Here is a 21,160-nt window from a genome sequence, read left to right on the forward strand (position 1 = left end):
CAAAAGGAGATTCTCATCTTACGGTTTTTCATCCTTATGACAAATGACACAAAAGACAGAGACAAAGGAAAACATGACTCTTTCTGGGGGGCTAAGAATCAATACCCATAGGTGTTGATTACCAACAGCAGAATCACAAAAGTCACGGTTCAAGATCTATCTCCACAAATGTTTTTCTCATGCCACTGTGCATTTGGAAAGGAAGGGACAAGGAGAAATGTATATCCTCCTCTCTTGACTGTCCACTACAGACAGAGATCTGGGAGACTGACATGGTAAGAATTCTTAACTTCTGCTGGTCTGTTGTCAGTTATCCCATATCTAAACTACAGTCTCTAGGGAGAGTAGAGTGTTCCAGCCTTTTACTGTCCCATCACCAGAAACTGTACAGAAGGAAAAATTTGTTTCCTTTTACCCTTTTAGGTTTTTGTCTGGGGCTGTGGAACAAAAGACAGATTAACAAGAGAACAAGTTTATTAATATATATATATCATATATACTTATAAGAAATGCAGGGATGAGTAACTCAAAGAGGTGGCTAGAACTTGGACTTACATATCATCTTAACCAAAGAACAATATATTTTTAGAGGAGCAACAAGCACTAGGCTTCCAAGGGTGGCAAATTGTGGGACGATCAATATATAAGAAACCAATGGAAGATAATAGCTAGTCAGTAAATGTTGTTTTGTAGAGTCCTCTGGTGCTGTCTTGGGGCTAAGTGTCTAGGGTTGTAGGTGATTAATTTCTGCACAAATTTATGTTCTGCTTTCAAGAAAATAGGGGGAGGGCAGAGAACTTTTCTTGGATCTGCTTCTTTTCAATTGCCTTCAGCTCAAAATCATTCTCATGCCAAAGGGCAAGATTTTTTGGTGGTATATTCTGGTATTCTTCTGTAGGTTTTGCTATAAAGTTCCCTTGCTTTATAATGACCCTTTATGTTCTAACATGGAAATGTGAAGTAAGGCATTGTCAGAAAGGAGTTAGGAATGTTGTTCACATGAGACTTATTTATAATAGTAAACATTGGTTTATAAATTAAGAGTTTACAATAGTAACCAAAAAAGTTAGTATAGGAATCTGGCTGAGCAACATGGTGTTGTGCTATGTAACTATCAAAACAACAGAGTGTCGTGTTCTTTTGTGGAAATTATATAAAGTAATTTTAAGTGAAAAAGATGAAGACAACATAGTGAAGGCACATAAAACAATTTAATGAAAATGAATATTAACCAAAGATTGGAGCTCATTTGCAGTTATGTAAAATGTTCAGTTTTTTTCCTTTATAGTTGCTGAAATTCATGATAAAATAGGAGGAAGTTCCTCTTTTGGCAATAGTGCTAATCCCAATTCTTCTTGAGCAATGTCATTTCATTATTTTCTTGCAGGTCATCCTTAGGACCTCAGAATATCCCTCTTCAAACCTAAGGAAGAAAACTTTTAAAGACAGTGGACCAATAAACGGTTCCTGTTTTCCACCTGTCTCAAAGGGTGGAGCTGCCAGACCACTCGGAGAAGAAGGAAGTGAAAAGATGCTAAATACCAGGGCCAGCTCACCCTGGCCAGCCTGGAGGTCTGGCTTCTCAGTCAACATGAAGGCTGTCCTTATTCTGGGGCTTCTCCTCCTTTCTGTCGCTGTCCAGGGCAAGACCTTTAAGAGGTGTGAGCTTGCCAGAACTCTGAAAAGACTTGGATTGGATGGCTATAAGGGAGTCAGCCTGGCAAACTGTAAGTTAACTCTTCTTCATCTGTCCAAATAGTTAGCCAGGTGTGGAACAGATACTCATAGAGGTTGAAGAATAAGAAAGGGACTTTGAGTGAATGGACTTTTTTATTCCTTTGATGGTTTGTACACTTACAATGGTTAAAAACATCAACTTGTTCCTTTAGAATCAGATGTACCAGGTGAAGGATTGAGGCATGGGAGGACCAAATTCTGTACCATTTTAAGCATGCCAGGACCCGTTGTACGCTTCTAGTGCCACTAAATTTGCCCGCTGGCACATGTAAGCTGACTCAAAGATTCATTTGTGCACCGAGGATATGTCTATCAAGCCCTTGGTGTTGGACTCCAGCCATTTCCAGTTTGGAACTTGGGTTCTGCAAGCCTGAGTAATGTAGTATTTGCTTTCATTTTTAATCCCCCTACCATGATGTTGGGTTTTTAACAGCAAAGTTTTTTAAAAATTACATTGAATTCTTAAAACAGGGACAGTAGGAACCTATTTCCCCTCAATCAATATCTGTATAAGGATTCCTGAAATACTGCATGAAATGACATTTTATTCTTACTCTAGTTGATTATTTTTCATTTTCTTCCACAGAATTCAAGATGTGCCCTAAGTAAAAGTTACTTTATATTTCAGTCCATATCTGTCAATGTAATCACTGAATTTTTCAGATTGAATTCAGACATTTCCCCTCCATAACTATTTTTGAATGAATGAGCAAATGGCTAGATGGGTGGATGGATGACACAGTCTTTCCTATTCTATGACTCCTGTTGTCTGGATTCTAATTTGATATCCAAATTCATCTTTAGGTATCAAGAAATTTTCTTTCTCCCAGAAAATCCTTATTTTTCCTAATAAAAAGCATTAGCATATGCATCTGCTGCTAATTACCAAACCCACTCAACATCTCTGTTGATTTTCCTATTCTAGGCTGAATCTTACCTGAGGGATGGGAGCCGGGGAAGGGTAATAGCAATGGAAGAAACAGCTATTTTAATATTTTTAAAAATATGTTACCTTGTTTCAATAGTATTACCAAATGATTTGCTAACAAAAGAATTCTAAGGGCCCTTTAACACCGAAGTGTTAAAATATTTTACAAGGAAACTACATCTTTATAAAGTCGTTAGTAAAATAGAATTAGTTAAATAGAACTATATAATTATGCTATGAACTATAAATCATATGGTGTTGCTGTTTATTACTTAAAATACATTTTTTTCAGGGATGTGTTTGGCCAGATGGGAAAGCAATTATAACACACAAGCTACAAACTACAATCCTGGAAGCCGAAGCACTGACTATGGGATATTTCAAATCAATAGCCGCTACTGGTGTAATGATGGCAAAACCCCAGGAGCACATAACGCCTGTCGCATGCCCTGCAGTGGTAAGACAAGATAATGTTGAGTGATGGCACAGGACCCATCTGGTTATACTTACAAGAATAGAGATTCAATACAAATGAAAAGGTCTTGAAGGGTTCATCAGGGACCTAGAAAAACTCCACCTTAACTTCTAGAAGCTCTTTATTATTCTCATAATTCCTTAAGGAAGAAATTAAAAAGCTGGTATCATAAAAGTTTGCTGTTTTCTAATATACAAAAGCTTCTGGAATGACATCACTTTATTATAACTGGACTTGTTGATGCTTTGTAAAGAACAATGCCAATTGGACATATGTACACTACCAAATGTGAAATAGCTAGCTAGTGGGAAGCAGCCACATAGCACAGGGAGATCAGCTTGGTGCTTTGTGACCACCTAGAGGGGTGGGATAGGGAGGGTGGCAGGGAGACGCAAGAGGGAGGGGATATGGGGATATATGTATACGTATAGCTGATTCACTTTGTTATACAGCAGAAACTAACACACCATTGTAAAGCAATTATACTCCAGTAAAGATGTTAAAAAAATAAATAAATAAAATAAAATTTTAAAAAAAGGAAAAAAAAGAACAATGTCATTCCTCCTACTTACCTTGTTTGGGGAGGTTTAGGGATAATTTGGTGTGTGGTCATTTTTTTTTTTTTTTAATCTACCCTCCTTTATTGGAAAATGAAAGGATTAGTAGTTAACCAAAGAGGAGGAATATGTGTGGTCCTTTTTTTTTTTTTTTTTTTTTTTTTTGTGTGTGTGTGGTCCTTTTTAAAAAATTGCTTTTACTTTTTATTTATTATGAAATGTTTTAAATATATGGAAAATTAGAAACATTAGTATATTAGTATAATAAACATCAATATGCTCATCATGTACTTTAACAGTAAAACATTTTGTCATATTTACTTCTTTTATGTATATATTTTATATATATATATTTTTTTTTTTGCTGAGTGATTTTAAAGTGAATTAGAAACATTATGACATTTCATTTCTAAATTCTTTAGTTTGCATCTCCAAAAAATATAGTTCCTATATAAACATTGTTATTCTAACAAGTTAATTTACAGATTTGTTTAATTGGGGTGAAACAAATATTTTATTCAGTTCCTTTTAAAAGAGAGATAACATGTGGAATCTTTAGTACATAAAATACTGGAGAAGTATCACAAAATTGATATTGTTAATTTTTAAATATTAAAAGAGAAGATTCGTCTTAGAATATTCTTTTGTATCCAGTTAATTTATTAAAAAAAATATTCTGTATTATATAATAATCTGTGGTCATTGAAAAAACATTCTTACTACCCAGAGATGTATGACCACTGGAAACTTTTGGTATACATATATTCTTTGAGGATATGTATCACTTACATATATGAATGTAAAGCTATGTTATACACATATGTACACACATACAAACATGTAAGCAATGTGTGTTTCAACAAAAATGAAATTGTACTATATTTACTGCTTTACAATTTGCTCTTTATTACACAAAATTATTTTTGTCAACAAATACCAATCTTTATTATTTTTTAAAGATGAATAGAATTCCACTTTATAAATATTCTATAATTTATCAATCCAACTCTTAATGTTAAGCACTTAGGCTGTTTCCATTTTCCCCTATTATTAATTGCTATGAAACACCTTGTACATACATCTTTGGGTACATCTCTTATTATTTCTTTAGGGTGAATTTCCAGTAGTAGAATTGCTGAGCAAAAAAGTGCTAGACCGGTTTCTACTTGTTGGTTTGTTTCTGTTTTGTTTGGTTTTTTACAGTGCCTAGTAAAAAGAGAACCTTCTATCACATTAGTGAATAATTCCAGAGCTTCCAATGACTTTGGTAAATGAGAAACAGAATGGTTTATTTCATGCCAAATGGGATGGAATGAAGAAAGAGTTTTCCCCCTACATTCACAGATACATGGACTCTTAAAAAATAATTTTAGTTGTTCTTTTCTCAGCCTAAGAGAATGAAGCTGGCTGAACCTAAACTTAAAATGAAATTTCTATGAGCATTGTTTCCATTTCTCACCACTTCTTTTTCAGCGTTGCTGAAAGATGACATCACTGAAGCTGTAACATGTGCAAAGAGGGTTGTCAGTGATCCACAAGGCATTAGAGCATGGTATGCTTTTTTTGTCCCTTCCAGTTTTATTGAGATGTAATTGACATACAGCACTGTATAAGTTTAAGGTGTACAGCATAATGATTTGACTTACATACATCATGAAATGATTATCACAATAAGTTTAGTGAACATCCATTATCTCATATGGATACAAAATTAAAGAAATAGAAGAAAAAATTTGTGTGTGTGATGCAAAGTCTCAGGATTTATTCTCTCAACAACTTTCGTATATAACATACAGCAGTGTTAATTATATATCATGTTGTACATTATATCTTTAGTACTTATCACTGGAAGTTTGTAGTACCTTTGACTGCCTTCATCCAATCCCCTCCCCTCACACCACCCACAACCTCCACCTCTGGTAACCACAAATCCAACCTCTTTTTCTATGAGTTTGTTTGTATGTTCGTTTCTCTGTGTTTGCAGTATAATGGACCTACAACACTATGTTAGTTCCTGTTACAGAGCATGCTATGTGTTAATCATTAAAGGGGAGAGCTGTTTTACCCTACTGTTATGAGAGAAGTGAGGGAATATTTCCAAAGACCAACGTATGCTACTGAGAACTGAAAATTGCAGCTTTAGGTATATATGCTAAACAACATATCACATAGAAACCATCTATGTTAACTGATTCAGAATCTTATTCTTTTACTCCTCAATTTTTTTTTAGGGGATTTCTAGAGTTTTTTTCTTTTTTAAAATTATTTATTTATTTATTATTTTTGGCTGCATTGGGTCCTCGTGGCAGCTCACGGGCTCTTCGTTGCCGTGCGCGGACTTCTCTCTAGTTTTGGCGCACGGGCTTCAGAGCACGTGGGCTCTCTAGCTGTGGTGCTCGGGCTCAGTAGTTGTGCCATGCGGGCTTAGTTGCCCCGCGGCATGCGGGATCTTACTTCCCTGACCAGAGTTCGAACCCACATCCCCGGCATTACAAGGCGGATTCTCAACCACTGTACAACCAGGGAAGTCCCAATTTCTAGAGTTTTTAAGATTTTCCCCACTCTGTGAACTCCTTGTCATATCTTGAAATTATTTTTGTAATTAAGTAAATGTGGAATGTACTTTGCAGTTGTGGACTACACGGGACTCAACATTCTTCTTCAGCATTCTGTGCTCTAGTGAAGGCTTGGGGGGAGACAGGAAGTACTTGGTATACATATCTCCATTTAATACTTGGATTGATCTGTAGCCTGTATTTCAGTATTGATAAACTATTTTGTTCTCCCAAAGGATTTGAAGTATGTGTATTACAATGAAGGTATGTTTTAACCTTATTACCATGTGTTTCATCTTTCTCTGCAGGGTGGCATGGAGAAATCACTGTCAAAACCAAGATCTCAGGACATATGTTCAGGGTTGTGGAGTGTAACTGTGGAGTTTTCTTTCTTCAGCTCACTGTCTCTTTTTCACATTAAGGAAGTAATAGTTGAGCGAAAGATCATACTACCATTCTTTCAAACAAATAATGTTTTTACAGAAGCAGGAGCATATGGTCTTTCTTCTAAGAGGCTTAATGTTTACCTCATGTGTTTATTGTTTTATATTAGGCCTACAATATTTTTCGGTTTGCTAATAGAACTAATGCTGGTGAATATTTGTCTAAAATCTTAATTATCAAATATATGTCCAGTACATTCAGTTCTTAATCAAAGAAATAACCCAGACTTAATTTTGAATGATATAAGTACTCCCCAGTATGCAATAAAAATATAACCAAAGAATATGTTTAAACAAATTGATCTTAGGCAAAATCCCACTTGTGTAGGCATGTGACACCTTCATCTGTTCTGTCATCTCCCAAAACAGTAAAAGATAACCACTCTTTGTTGGGCAATATAAAATTTTAAAAAGAGCAGAGTGCCAAGTGGCTAAAAATAAAAACAGCCTGAATTAAGAATTTTGTTTCCATAAAGTGTGACCTATGATTTGAATGTTTTCTTAGAAATGTTGCATTTACACAGCTTTAAAAATAAACTCACAATTTATATATCAATCTATCTTATCCCTTTTAAAGAACTCATTTATGCATCTTGCTGGTCATGAAGGAATATAAAGAGGGATTAGATGACCTGTTGCTTTTCCTTAATTTTATTAAGTTAGATTCATGCATTATGACAAATTCAGAGGCAGGTGAGTTTTCAAGTATTGAAATAATTGCTAATTAACCACAGGTGTGAAATTCTGCATGCTGTAAAAAATACAAACATTTTCATTAAAAGATTTGCAATTCATACCTTGTCTCTGTTTAGAGCCCTTTAGTATCTCTGAAGAAATACATATGTATATATTTGGAAAAAAATGATCTGACACTTAGTGTTTCCTACATCCTCACCTGTACCGAAACAGCTGGATATTGCTGGAAAAATCCAAAACCATGCTGACAGATGTCACTTTTTTTTTTTTTTTTTTTTGGCCGTGCTGCGCGGCTTGTGGGATCTTAGTTCCCTGGCCAGGGATTGAACCCGCACGCTCAGCAGGGAAAGTGCGGAGTCTTAACCACTGGACTGTCAGGGAATTCCCCTCACTTTTTCACTGTTGTGGCCTCTCCCGTTGCGGAGCACAGGCTCCAGACGCGCAGGCTCAGCGGCCATGGCTCACGGGCCCAGCCGCTCCGCGGCATATGGGATCTTCCCGGACTGGGGCACGAACCCGTGTCCCCTGCCTCGGCAGGCGGACCCTCAACCACTGCGCCACTAGGGAAGCCCTCCCCTCGCTTTAAATTCATAACCACAAATCTCAAATGGGCCTTCAAGTCTGCCTGGTCATCTTAGTCACTTCTCTGCAATCCTTCTGTGTTGGTGTCCCCACTCTCCAAAATGACTATCACCATTTACTTCTTTCATTTCAAAGTCCCAGCACACACGCCCAGCCACTGGCCTTCCACACTGTCTGCTGTCAGTAGAGGACCTGGCCTCATATTACACTGAGAGAATAGACACAACCTTAGACAAAATTCTCCCCCTCCTCACCACCATTAACAGAGGTCACATCTTTCCCTGGGCCCATCGTCTCTTCCAACCCCTTTATTACTAGGATGAAGGGCCTCTGCTCCTGCCAATGGCAGTGTCTCCACATGCAATCGTCATCGAAGCCCTCTCACTGCTCCAATTTAGGCGGTTTCCTGCATCCTGAGTTTCTCCCTCTTTGCTGGATCACCCGCGTCACTGTACAAACTGCCCTGGTAACCTTCCATCTTACAAAGAACTCTCTGTATTCTCTACATGACCCTCCAACTACAGCATCATTCTCTGCTTCCTTTTACAGCAGCACTTGTGGGATGAGATATATCTATATTTACCAGCTCCACGTCCTCACCTCCCTTTCTCTTTTCAACTCGTCTTCATCTGACTGCTATCCTCACTCAGCTGAAAACTGCTCCAACATGACTCCTTCCATGATGCCTTGGGGCCAGTTCTAGTGATCACTTGTTTTCTGTTCATCTTACTTGATCTCTCAGCAGCATTTGTCATACTTCTAGTTTCTTCCTCAGCTTCTTCTCATTTACATCCTGCCTCATTGATGGCTCCTTCTCAGCCCTTCTTGGCTGGCTGTTTCTCTGCTGTTTGATTTTTAACTGTGGGAGTGCCCCGGGCTCAAGCCTATAACCATTTGATAGACATGTTTTACTTCCTCATTTATTTGTCTCTTCTTGCTGAATTATAACTTTCAAAAGAATAAGAGTTTTTCCCACTTTCTAAAGACATTGACATCATCTCAATCTTTCCCAAAATTTGCAAGTAAAGTACAGCCTTTTATGTTTTTTGACAGTTTGAGAATACACTGTCAACATGGTGCCCAGTGGCTCTGAATCCTTCTGTGTGTAATTCCTACATAACCTCAAAACATCATCCAAATCAGGAGGTTAACACTGACAAATTAGGACCACCTAATCATCAGATCCTATTCAATTTCATCAACTGTCCCCATAGGTCCTTCTTAATTAAAAGGTATAATTCAGAATCATGTGTTATATTTGGTTATGTTTTTCAGTTTCCTTCAATCTAGATCACTTCTTCACTTTTTTTCTTGACTTTGCTGACTTTAACCCTTTTGAAGACCACAAACCAGCTATGTTGTAAAATGACCTAAGATTTTTCTGATATTCTCTTGATTAGATTAGGTTATGCATCTTTGGCAGGGATAACACAGAAGTGATTGTGCTCTTCTCGTTGGATCCTTTCAGGTGACATGCAGTTTTTAAATATTCTGTTACTGATGGTGTTCACATTCATCATTTGAATAAGGTGATGTCTGCAAGTCACCTCCACTGTGAAGTATTTGGGAGAGGGTAAGGTACTTTGAGAAATTTTGTTCCTCATCAAAATGTCAATGTATGCATTTACTTATTATATCAGTATGGACCCCTGACTTCCTACTTTATTCAAATTATAATGAGTCATAATCCATTACTATCATTTATTTTGATGTTCACATTGTCCCTGATTTGGCCACTAGAGCCTCTGCAAGCTAGTTTCTGTGTCATTTTGACATGTCCCCATCATTCTTTGTGCACTTTTTTGTTTTCTGGCATAAGATATTCTAAGGCTCACCTTGTTCTTTTCCTGCTTCAGCCTGGAATCAGCCATCTCTCCAAAGAGCCCTTCTTCCTCATAGTGGATAATGGTATTTAAAAAACAAGCTCTGGGCACTAGAGTGTCATTGTTCCCAGGCCCCATCAATGGCCAGGGCTAGAGGATATGTGTATTGACATAATATTTATCTATTTAAATTGAATTTGTATAATACCTCCAATTCCAATCCCACACCACAAGGTTAATTCTAGTTTTTTCCTTTTTCATGTTGGTAACTCCCTTCTGTGACAGTGAGAAACCTGGCACCCATTGTCCTTCATATCCTGAAAACGTATCCTTAGCACATGCATATATTTGATCAATTTGCCTGTATGTAACCAATCTCCCAACACTGCCACACCATGGAATAGATGCTCTCCACTCAGGCTTTGATACCCCTCATTGGCCACCCCTACTTCCACATCTGGACACCTTCTTTACTGTGTTACATGTGTTACTCTGACACACCATGCTGGGCCACTGTCCTTACAGGAAGAAGAGCAGAAATGTTTTACTCTTGTTTACACCCATATTCCAAACACCTAGAACAGTGCCTATAACATGATACATGCTCAATAAATATCCACTGATTGAATCTCTCCGATTATTTAGTATATTCCCCCATGCTGGGCATTCTGAGATTTTTCTTTTCTTTTTTTAAAAATTAATTTATTTATTTTTGGCTATGTTGGGTCTTCGTTGCTGCGTGCGGGCTTTCTCTAGTTGTGGCGAGCGGGGGCTACTCTTCATTGAGAAGCACGGGCTTCTCATTGCGGTGGCTTCTCTTGTTGCGGAGCACAGACTCTCTAGGCGTGCGGGCTTCAGTAGTTGTGGTGCATGGGCTCAGTAGTTGTGGCTCGTGGGCTCTAGAGTGCAGGCTCAGTAGTTGTGGCACACGGGCTTGGTTGCTTCGTGGCCTGTGGGATCTTCCCAGACCAGGGCTCGAACCCGTGTCCCCTGCATTGGCAGGCAGATGCTTAACCACTGCGCCACCAGGGAAGTCCCTCTGAGATTTTTCTTACTCTCTGATCCCACATGATTCCAGTACAGCAGCTTCTGGGGTTCCAAGGGTCAGGTCTCAAATCTATGTGACCAGCCATGAGAGGACAGCAGAGGGCCCCAATACAGGTGCAGCCTCAGGCTTCAAGATTCTGGGGCCATTTTTATATGAATAAACAAAAAAGAATATGGGTTTATTCATATCAGGATTTCCAGAGGTGTATGAAGAATGAATCAAGGTAGGGGAGAGAGGCTTGAAGAGTGACAGCTCAGATGACAGCTCAGATGCAGAGATAGGATATATCCAAGAAGCACCAGGACAGACCCATAACAATGGCTGACTGAAGAAATAATCAGAGATTAGCAAAAGTTGGCTTAAGAGGGAAAGCAATAGTTTTTGGCGATTCTGCTTATTGATAAATCTGTCTTACTTATACCTGTTATATTAATGCAATCAAGTTCCCAAACCAAATTTCAACCCTTATTCTGAGAATGAAGTAAAAAATCAATATCAAAGTTTGATCATTTTTAAAAGAAATTCAATTCCTATGTTGCTTAGTTTCACCTCAGGATATTATTTGAAATGCGGAGTGATACTCCAGATGATAACGGGGCTCTTCATGTAGCACTAATTGTAACTAAGCCCTGTGCACATTTCTTGCACTTGTATATAGCGGACTTATTTAAAAAATATTTTCTTAGAAGTTGCTAAAGGGAATTACTAAAAGTTACAATCATGAGTGACTAATGTCATAGACATAGTGTTTTTCAATTAAATGCACGTCTTTTATGCAAATTATATTTTGAATCATTTTAAATTTTAACAAGGTTATAAATTCTCAATGTTTACAGAGTCAGATAGTTCTACAAGGTTTGTTTTGAAAGATGTAACTCCCCCTTCACATGCACAATTTTCTACTCTTTTAGCTTAATGTTAAGAATTTTAGGGAGTTCCAAATGGTTAGGATTTGGCACTTTCACTGCTGTGGCCCGGGTTCAATCCCTGATTGGGGAACTGAGATCCCACAAGCTGTGTGGCATGACCAAAAAAAAAAAAAGAATTTTATATTTACTCCCATGCTTTTAAGTATTAGGCTTGTATTGCTCCTTCTGGATTTTTCCATTTTAAGATATTGATTCCCACTATGCAAGTTAAGGATTAAGTTCTATTTTCTCCTCCATTTCTATCATACATGGCACCTTTCCCTAAAATCCATCCTTCCAGTGTAATTACATATATATTTTTAGATCAATACTCAGTATTTACATAGCCATAAATATAATTACTTTCTTCTCTTATGCAAGAGTTTATTTTCCCTAGAGCTAATACCTGCATGATTTTTAAATTGGCTTAGCTTTCTTTGTATCTATCATTAGTTCAATTCCCAAACTCTAGGTCTTTATTTTCTTTATTTTTTAAAATTATTTTTTATTTATTTTTTTTTTGCGGTACGTGGGCCTCTCACTGTTGTGGCCTCTCCCGTTGCAGAGCACAGGCTCCGGACGCGCAGGCTCAGTGGCCACAGCTCACGGGCCCAGCCGCTCCGCGGCACGTGGGATCCTCTCGGACCGGGGCATGAACCCGTGTCCCCTGCATTGGCAGGCGGACTCTCAACCACTGCGCCACCAGGGAAGCCCTTTTTTCTTTATTGAGGTATAGTTGATGTACAATATTATATGTTTCAGGTGTACACCATAGTGATTCACAATTTTTAAAGGTTATATTTCATTTATAGTTATTATAAAATATTAACTATGTTCCCTGTAATGTACAATATATCCTTGTAGCTTATTTATTTAGGCCACACTGCACGGCTTGCAGGACCTTAGTTCCCCTGCCAGGGATGGAACCCGTGCCCCCTGCAGTGGAAACACAGAGTCGGAACCACTGGACTGCCAGGGAATTCCCAGCTTATTTATTTTATACATAGTAGTTTGTACCTCTAAATCCCCACTGCTATCTAGGTCTTCTATTTAAATCTCCTCTCAGGTCTTCAGACACAGCTAGAATTTCATCAGTCTCATCTTTCTCCAAGTTTTTTCATTTCTGCTATCACAGCTTTAATTTCCAACAGCTGTTTTTCGTTCTCTGCATATATATTCTTTTGTTTCCTTGTTTTGTGTCACGTTTGCTATTTCTTATTTTATCTGGATATAGTAATAATAACACTTTGGGTTTGTTTTGGTTTTAGTTGACTTCTCCATGCTTCCTCTAATCTGCCATTTTGCTTGTTTACTTTGGATTATATCTTTCATACTAGAGGCATTTCTCTGTTATTTGGTAATTCTTGGTTATCTACTTATATTTAGGATTGGGAAACTAAAAAAGTAATTTGAAGTTCCAAGGGCCTATGTGGATTTGACCATGTGTACTTCACTGAAGGATGACCAAGTTGGTTGAATCAGTTTCATTGGGACTCCTTAGATCTCTCCTCTTAGACTGGTCACATTCCTCAGAGAAGCCTATCCCTATTCTCTACTAGGAAAAAAAAAAAAAGGTCTGGTTGCCAGTATTTTAAGAGTTAAGTGCGATGAAGGTCTTAGTACCCGGCATGTGTTTGGCTAATCTACCTATTTTCTGTAGGGTATTCCTCCCTCAATTCTGTCTGGTGATCCTCAATGCAGAGACCCTGCTTTACCATTGTTCTATCCCTTGGGGATAAGTAAGGGGTAATTGCTGGGCTGTAAGGACCTGAATATTTCTTAAACAGAATCTCAACCAGTCTTTTTTTGCTAGCTCTTCTCCTCCTCCTCCCTTCCCTTATTTCCAGAGATCCCTATAATCACAAATTCTTGAGATTCGGGGGGTTTCTGCAGTGTGAACTGAATAGCTTATTGTCTCTGACTACTCAGCTCTTAGGACTGCTGTATACCACTTGCCTTTTGTATTCCAAGTTTCAAGATTTTGTTTCTGCCTTCTCTCCCATTCTCCCCACCCTTTCTAAAAGGTTTATGCCTTTTTGAAAATCTCTACTTATTTCAAAGGAGTTTTGAAAGGAAGCAAAAGATGTGTATTCAATCCATTATCTTTCCCTCAAAGTTCCCAATGTGTTTTAACGTATTAATTTCATTTTATTAAATGTTAAAATGTTATTTTGCTTTAAAAATACTTAGGATTGGGTTTCCCTGGTGGTGCAGTGGTTGAGAATCCGCCTGCCAATGTTGGAGACACAGGTTCGAGCCCTGGTCCAGGAAGATCCCACATGCCGCGGCGCAACTAAGCCCGTGTGCCACAACTAGTGAACCTGCGTGCCACAACTACTGAAGCCTGCACGCCTAAAGCCTATGCTCTGCAACAAGAGAAGCCACGGCAATGAGAAGCCCACGCAAGGGAGACTAGCCTCCGCTTGCCACAGCTAGAGAAAGCCTGTGCACAGCAACAAAGACCCAACACAGCTAAAAATAAACAAATAAAATGAATAAATTCATTAAAAAAAAAACTTAGGGTAACATTTTGGGCAAAGAATTAAAAAATTCGTTGAGAAACAGGGGGAAAGCAGAAATACGAAAGCTGGAGAAATAATTACAAAGGGCAAATCTGTGCTCCAGAGATCATGTTCTGAAAGCGGAAATGGGGGAGAGGGTACAGGTGAAACTGCACCTCAGATGGGGACTTGAACCCAGCCTAAACCCAGATTAGGACTTGAACCCACGCGGCCGGGACTCAAACCCGGCCAAAACCCACGGTCTTCCAACTGAGATCACACACCTGGTTCTTGAGGTCTCATGGCAGAAAGAATTTAGTGAAAGACAAAGTGATAGGTAAATAGGGGATTTATTTAGGGAGAAACACACTCCACAGACAGAGTGTGGGCCATCTCAGAAGGCAAGAGCAGCACCAGGGTTTGGGCTTGTCAGTTTTTATAGGGGTGGGTAATTTTATAGGGGTGGCTAATGAGTGGCAGGAGTATTCCAGCTATTTCAGGAAGGGGCGGGGATTTCCAGAATTGGGCCACTGCCCACTTTTTGATCCTTATGGTTGGCCTTGGAACAGTCATGGCACCTGTGGGCGTGTCATTTAGCTTGCTGATGAGTTACAGTGAGTGTATACTGAGGCTCAAGGTCTAGTGGAAGTCGACTTGTCTGCCATCTTGGACCCATTTGGTTCTAATCAGTTTATGTCATGTTCTTGGTCTATGTCATTCTTTCAAAGGTTGTGCCCTGCCCCCTGCACTCCTGTTTCACAGGGGACAAACAATCCTATACTGTGGTATGATGGATGCTGTATGAAAGCAGACTTTAACAGATCTCACTGATTTCAACCATCTTTGGAAAAAGAGCCTCAAGTCTTCTTAACTTCTCCATTTTTCATTTATTTACTAGTCAACAAACATTGATGACTAGAAATGTTTACTAGGGCCTAAGAACATTAAGGGGTATAAGATACGATTACTACCCTTGTGGAGTTCACAAATAACTCATATATAAACTTGTTAAGTGTTTCAATCCCTTAGGCACCATGGAAACAGAGAGGACAGTGTGACTATAAACCACCTGGAAATCAGCTGCCAGAGAGATAGGAGAAAAACCAAGAGAATGTATTTTATAAAAGGAGGCAGTAGATAGCAGTGTCAAATCCTGCCAAGAAGCTAAGGGCGTTAAAAGGGGATGTTGGATTTACTGATAAAGTCAGTAACTGGTCAGAGAGGTTTCTGTGAAGGTGAAATTCAGGTTCAAATTTGACTTTGAAAGATAAAACAAAGAGTTTTGCAGGATTAGGTATGTGTTTGGTTGGTTTTTAACAGGAAAGAGTAAAGTCTGTTTAACTCTTCTTAAGGGAAAAAGCCTAAGAAGAAAAGTTGGAGGTACAGGTCAGAATGGAGACGGCTGATGGGGCAAAATCCTCAATAAAGTGAAAAAGAATGAGATCAAGAACACTGACTGAAGTACTGATTCTAAACTGGAAGACAGACACACTTTTGAGGGCACGAGCCCGCTGTGTCCCTTTGCCTAGCAAAGCAATAAAGCTATTCTTTCCTACTTCACCCAAATAAATAAATAAATAAACTGGGAGCCGATTCTCTCTTGAACAGAAGAGAAGAAAGGAAGGGAGGGTGGATATTGGGCAAACCAAAGCTTGTGTTTAGGTCTGGTGGCATGGAGGTCCGTTTTCTCTGTTGAAATAAGATGCAAAGTCACCTGATCAGAATGAGAGGGTTGGTGTCAAGGTTGGAGGTTTGAGATTAGGGAAATAGAATAGCTTCCAGTTTAAAACAGAAGAAAAGGGAGAGCGAACCTCTGACTAGCACCTCATATTACAATTAAATTGGAGGTCATTCATTTAGCACTGCACTAACCTGTAAAGTAGTTAGTACCACAGAAGGGCAAGGGAGGGGAGGTTTGCGTCACGTTATGGACCTGAGAATCCAAAATGAGTAGAAAGGAAGGAAGGAGAGGAAGATGGGAGTAAATAAAAAAAAGAAATCAGCGGTTCAAGCCTGAAAGTCTGAGGACGTCTGGATGAACACAACGAAAAGCTGTCGGTGGGCAAGATTTCATGAACTTAATTTCAGAACTGTCATGCTTTGGCGATGGCAAGGTATTACCTCCAAAAGACAGTTTCTCGGTCATTACGAAGTCAGGCGGTCTGGCTTGTCGACAGGCACTGGCAACCAAGTCCGTTCTTCCTTTCGCCTAAAAGCAGCGGATCGGCGCGTGCGCAGTGTGCGCGAGCTCGTCGCGCCTGCGCATAAAACGTCGCTGCTGCCTCCTTTCCTGGCCCGCTCTCCAACCGCGCGGGGGTGAGTGGGCTTCCGCGACGCTCTCCGCTGTGAGGCGTTGGCGATCCCTCAGCACCCCGAGCTCAGCTGACTCGTCCTCCTTCGGCCGGAAACCCTCCTCCTGGGCCCGCGCGGGAGGAGCGGGGCCTCTGAGCGGAGCGGCGAGTCCGCCGGCCCCGGTCTCTTTCCCTGGCGGCGGCGGCTTCTTCCGTAGGACAATATGTTCAAGAGAATGGCCGAATTTGGGCCTGACTCCGGCGGGAGAGTGAAGGTCAGTTCTCGCCCCGCGCCTCCCCTCCGGGAGTGGCTCTCTCGCCCCGGCCCCTCCTGGCGCGGCCTGGGGAGGGCCTGCCTGTTTCCTCTCGCGCCTTTTCGCCTCGGGCTGGAGCCGCGGTTTCCAGGCGGACGGCGAGTCAAAGCCCCAGAGGGAAAATCATGATTTCATTTGGCCCCAACTTCATGTGTCACCGCCTCCCTTCCATCCCAGACAAAAAACAAACATAATCGGTGGTGCCTGGGGGAGAGCTGGACATTGTTGCTGAGGAAAAAGCCACTTGCGGGGCTGGGAGATCCTGGCTTGCTGCTCATCCTCTGCCAACCCAGGTCACCTGTAAAAAGGCGGTGGGGAGGGCAGTACCCACCTATTGTGAGGATAATAACAGTAGCAGATACCGTGCGAAGTAAGCACAGTGGGTGGACGCTTTACCCGATTCTCTGATTCAGTCCCCACAAAGGCAGTATCACCCCCAGTATTTACAACTAGAAAAGTTCAGACGACTTCCCCAAGTTCATGGTGTTCCTAAAGTCCCAAGGCTACAGCCAAGATACTAATCAAGGCATGCAAAGAACATAACACTGCCTGGCACATAGGGAACATTCAGTACACGGTAGCTTCTTAGTTTTTAATTAAAGTGATCATAGAGCCTAACGTAATGTATGACACTGTGACACATTTCCCACCCACTTCTACTACATCCCCTGGCACATTAATTTTTTATGAGACGACCAACTGGTTCCTGATATAACACCTATTTTTACCCCTTCGGATTTTTATTTACCGCAGAAAGGAAAATTTTTTATGAAAGAAATCATCCACTTTTGCAAAAATCTAGTTGATCTAGGTTTTTTTTTTTTTTGAGTCCTTCTGTATGTCATATTGTTTTCACATAATTTTATACTGAATATACAATTGTCATACACAGTGCTTTGAAAGTTTCAAAAGCTACTGAAATTTAATGGAAGGGGGAAACAGATGCCAGGTAAAATTCATAGTACCGTAAGGTTCATAAACATACGTTTTCCCTCACTTTTGGGCGAGGTTTTGGAATGATAAGAAAGTACTACTGAACAAAGGTTTAGAACACTAGCTTTTGGAGAAGAACTTACAGAACTCTCTCTACTTGTAATCATGTTAGGTTCTTAAAAGTCTTTTAAGTCCAGAATCACTTGAGATAAGGCCTGTAGTCCTCAAATGCTTTTCCACCGAAAATGGGTCCAAGTTAGTCATGTAAAACTTTAAAATTAGAGACTTATTTCTTCTCTGTGCTGATTGTTATGTGGTCTTGTAAGCATCTTTTCCCAATTTAGATAAATTTGATCCAGGTAGAAAGTCTTTTGGCAGATGAACCCGCTTTCCATCATTGAGGAAACTCCCCAAGTTCCTAGCAACATTGTAGCAGTTCAGGATCTATTATCCCTCACCATGTCAGTGCTCCTTGTACTTATTCACTTGGGCCTTGAATGTGAGGCCCTATCTTTGGGTACCACAAAAGGACACTTGCTGTGATTTTTTTTTTTTTAAGTTTGTGTACAAACCACTTGCCTTCTCCTGAACTAACTTTAGGCTAATAGGTATTGGTTTTATTTGTGAATTATCTAGTCACAATGAAAAGTTTTTCCATTTGTTCACTGCTTTTCCTCATTTCTTATTAATTGTTGATTACATTGGCACAGCACTTTTCACATGTGATATATCTTGCTCTTTGACCTTCAGATACAGTCTTACTATTGAACAGTTGGTCTCAAATTCATGTGCAACATTCAGCAATTTTCTTCACTTGGAATTTTTTCTATCTCCTTTTCATCATAATCTGCCTTTACACTTAACCGGATGTGATGAGAAACATGTATGTACATCTCAGAACTGAACACAAATATAGCACACATGCCATCAGTCCAGGGTTTACCGAGCTTGAGTCATCCAAGTGCCTCTTTGCCATTATCTGAATCGAAATGTAGTGTTTAACGTTTTTGTTTAAATCAATTTTTAAGGTCCCTTCCTAAGCGTTACTATTTTTGAAATTGGGGGTTTGAATTGCTAGTTATAGTTACGGTTTTTCTAATACAGATTAAACACAAGTAATAAAATGAAAATGTTCGCCCTTATTCTACCTAAAATCCCCTTCCAAACTGTCTTTAATTTTTGTACTGTGCTTTGGAGAACCCTGGTGTAAGCTGATAAGGACATTACCATCAGGTGATGGTAAAGTTGGTGAGCGTTATTCCAGACTGCTCTTTAAAGTTTGTAAATAGAGCTTTTTCTGTTTCTTTTAAAAAAAGAGAGAGAAAGAAAAAAGGAACTCTCAAAAGTACTCCACATGATTTAAATACACGTTTTCAAAGTGGGAACATTGTAATTAATGTGGTGTTTAGTTATTTGTGGTATTATGAAATGAGGCTGATTGTCTGGAAATTATTTGTTGAGGGAAATCCATGTTATAAGCAAACTCTAGGTTGTTAGACTGCCTGCCATTTCTTAAAACAAGCTTTCAGAGTTCTAATTCTGTTTATTTGGGTAATAATACAATGTGGTTTTTTTTTAATAAATTTATTTATTTTCGGCTGCATTGGGTCTTCGTTGCTGCACACGGGCTTTCTCTAGTTGCGGCGAGCGGGGGCTACTCTTCGTCGTGGTGCGCAGGCTTCTCATTGCGGTGGCTTCTCTTGTTGAAGAGCACAGGCTCTAGGTGCGCGGACTTCAGTAGTTGTGGCTCGCGGGCTCTAGAGCGCAGGTTCAGTAGTTGTGGCGCACGGGCTTAGTTGCTCCACGGCCTGTGGGATCTTCCTGGACCAGGGCTCGAACCCGTGTCCCCTGTATTGGCAGGTGGACTCTTAACCACTGAGCCACCAGGGAAGCCCAATACAGTGTTAACTGGTGTTGAAATTGTTTTCTTGTAGGGGGTTACAATCGTTAAACCAATAGTTTATGGTAATGTTGCTCGATATTTTGGAAAGAAAAGAGAAGAGGATGGGCACACCCATCAGTGGACAGTCTATGTAAAACCTTATAGAAATGAGGTAGGTAATTGTTTTTCCTAAAACTTTTTTGAAGCTATAGTTTTTTTTGCTCAGAGTTAAATTGTAATATTGTATAGTAACTGATAATAAAATTGGCCCACTGTAGAAATGTTACCCAAAAAGTTGAAAGAATAAAGTAAGAGCTGTCATCTTTCTATAATTGTTAGTAGAATCAACTTTCCAAAAATGTTTTCTAATTAAAATTAAGTTACGGTAAAAAGAACTATGCTATATGCACAGTACGTCTTCCAATCACCACACCTTAAGGTAGCCTAGTATATAATCAGGTATTTATTTCGGGAATAGTAAATTTAAGTGATAATTTGGTAATCAGACCATCAGAAAAAATAAAAGACAAACTGCTACATAATCTAGCTGCTGGTAATTTGGTTTTGCTACTGAATCTCTAATGCCTGGAATGCAGTAAGTACATAGTGGGTATTCAACAGATACTTACTGAATGAATAAACTATTCCTCTATTTAAAACCCTTCATTCTGTATTTCAAATATCATTGTTCCAATATAGTGGAAGCAAGAAGGCAGGTGAGAATTTATGTTATCATTGTAATCATTCGTCACCTTTTAGAAACATCTGAAAAAGCAGTTAGAGATGTCACCAAGAGTTGTTACTTCTGAAAAGATGAAAATGGTGCCAAATAGCCCAAGGGTAGATTCACAGCTTGATGATGATAAAGGTAGTCTGCTTCAAACACTTTGAATTATATTTTACCACCTGTAAGAGACTAGAATTTTGGACATACTTTTACTTTATCAAGGGTCACATTTTTAAAATAAATTGAATAATTATTCAAAATAACTTTATAGTGTCAATTTTAAGGGTAGAAATGCTGACTTATCATTCAAAATTACTTCCAATGCTGAATACTCTTTCTTCCCATGTACCCCACAGTATGTTCAGTCACATTTAATACATTAAGAGATGATAAATTTAGAGGTAAATCGAAAGAAGGGGAATATGCCACACATTAAACTGCCATGTAGGACAGTTTACAGTAACTGAACTCAGTGCAGCTGTAGCCACAATTTAAAGGTGACCACTTGAATGTAGAGCTCTTGAGCTGAAATCAAACATCTACAGGACATCAAGTAGTGATGCAACCCAAAGTTATCTTAATTTCAAGGACAAAGAATAAGGCAGTTGACTTTTGAGTTCTTCTTTTCTTCATATATTCCACCAAAAGACTGAGTTAATACATGTTGAAACCAATTAAGCTTGATAATGTTTTTTCTTCAGCATTTATACTATTCTCTATTAAATAAAGTTAAAAGACAAAGGAAAAAAAAACCTTCAAA

General features: G+C 39.3%; 3 protein-coding genes across 6 annotated transcripts in view; all 3 read left to right on the forward strand.

Moving 5' to 3' along the window:
• CPSF6 (cleavage and polyadenylation specific factor 6) overlaps positions 1-1,428 on the forward strand; it is a 76,806-nt gene extending 75,378 nt beyond the window's left edge. Inside the window, exon 11 of the mRNA XM_029204141.1 lies at positions 1,388-1,428. The gene's annotated coding sequence lies outside the window, so the exon portion shown is untranslated. The remainder of the gene's footprint in view (positions 1-1,387) is intronic.
• On the forward strand, positions 1,403-7,489 carry LYZ (lysozyme). The gene is made up of 4 exons (XM_029204145.1): positions 1,403-1,727; positions 2,958-3,122; positions 5,171-5,249; positions 6,561-7,489. Exons 1-4 carry the CDS (start codon positions 1,532-1,534, stop codon positions 6,625-6,627), a joined length of 507 nt encoding a protein of 168 aa, XP_029059978.1. The 5' UTR covers positions 1,403-1,531; the 3' UTR covers positions 6,628-7,489.
• A 9,009-nt stretch (positions 7,490-16,498) lies between these two features.
• The window catches only part of YEATS4 (YEATS domain containing 4), a 155,715-nt gene continuing 151,053 nt past the window's right edge, over positions 16,499-21,160 (forward strand). For 3 of the 4 annotated variants that reach the window (XR_003791181.1, XR_003791180.1, XM_029206057.1), the window contains exons 1-2: positions 16,557-16,819; positions 19,726-19,845. Coding sequence is in view for 2 of the 4 variants with exons in the window: in XM_029206057.1 (XP_029061890.1) it covers positions 16,769-16,819; positions 19,726-19,845 (171 nt within the window). In the remaining 2 variants the exon portion in view is untranslated. Of the gene's footprint in view, positions 16,820-19,725; positions 19,846-21,160 lie in introns of all 4 variants that reach the window. The other variant, XM_029206056.1, reaches the window with a different exon arrangement.

Source organism: Monodon monoceros, unplaced genomic scaffold (assembly GCF_005190385.1).
Source record: "Monodon monoceros isolate NGI ecotype Baffin Bay Population unplaced genomic scaffold, NGI_Narwhal_1 Super_Scaffold_6, whole genome shotgun sequence".
Classification (NCBI taxonomy): Eukaryota; Metazoa; Chordata; class Mammalia; order Artiodactyla; family Monodontidae; genus Monodon; species Monodon monoceros.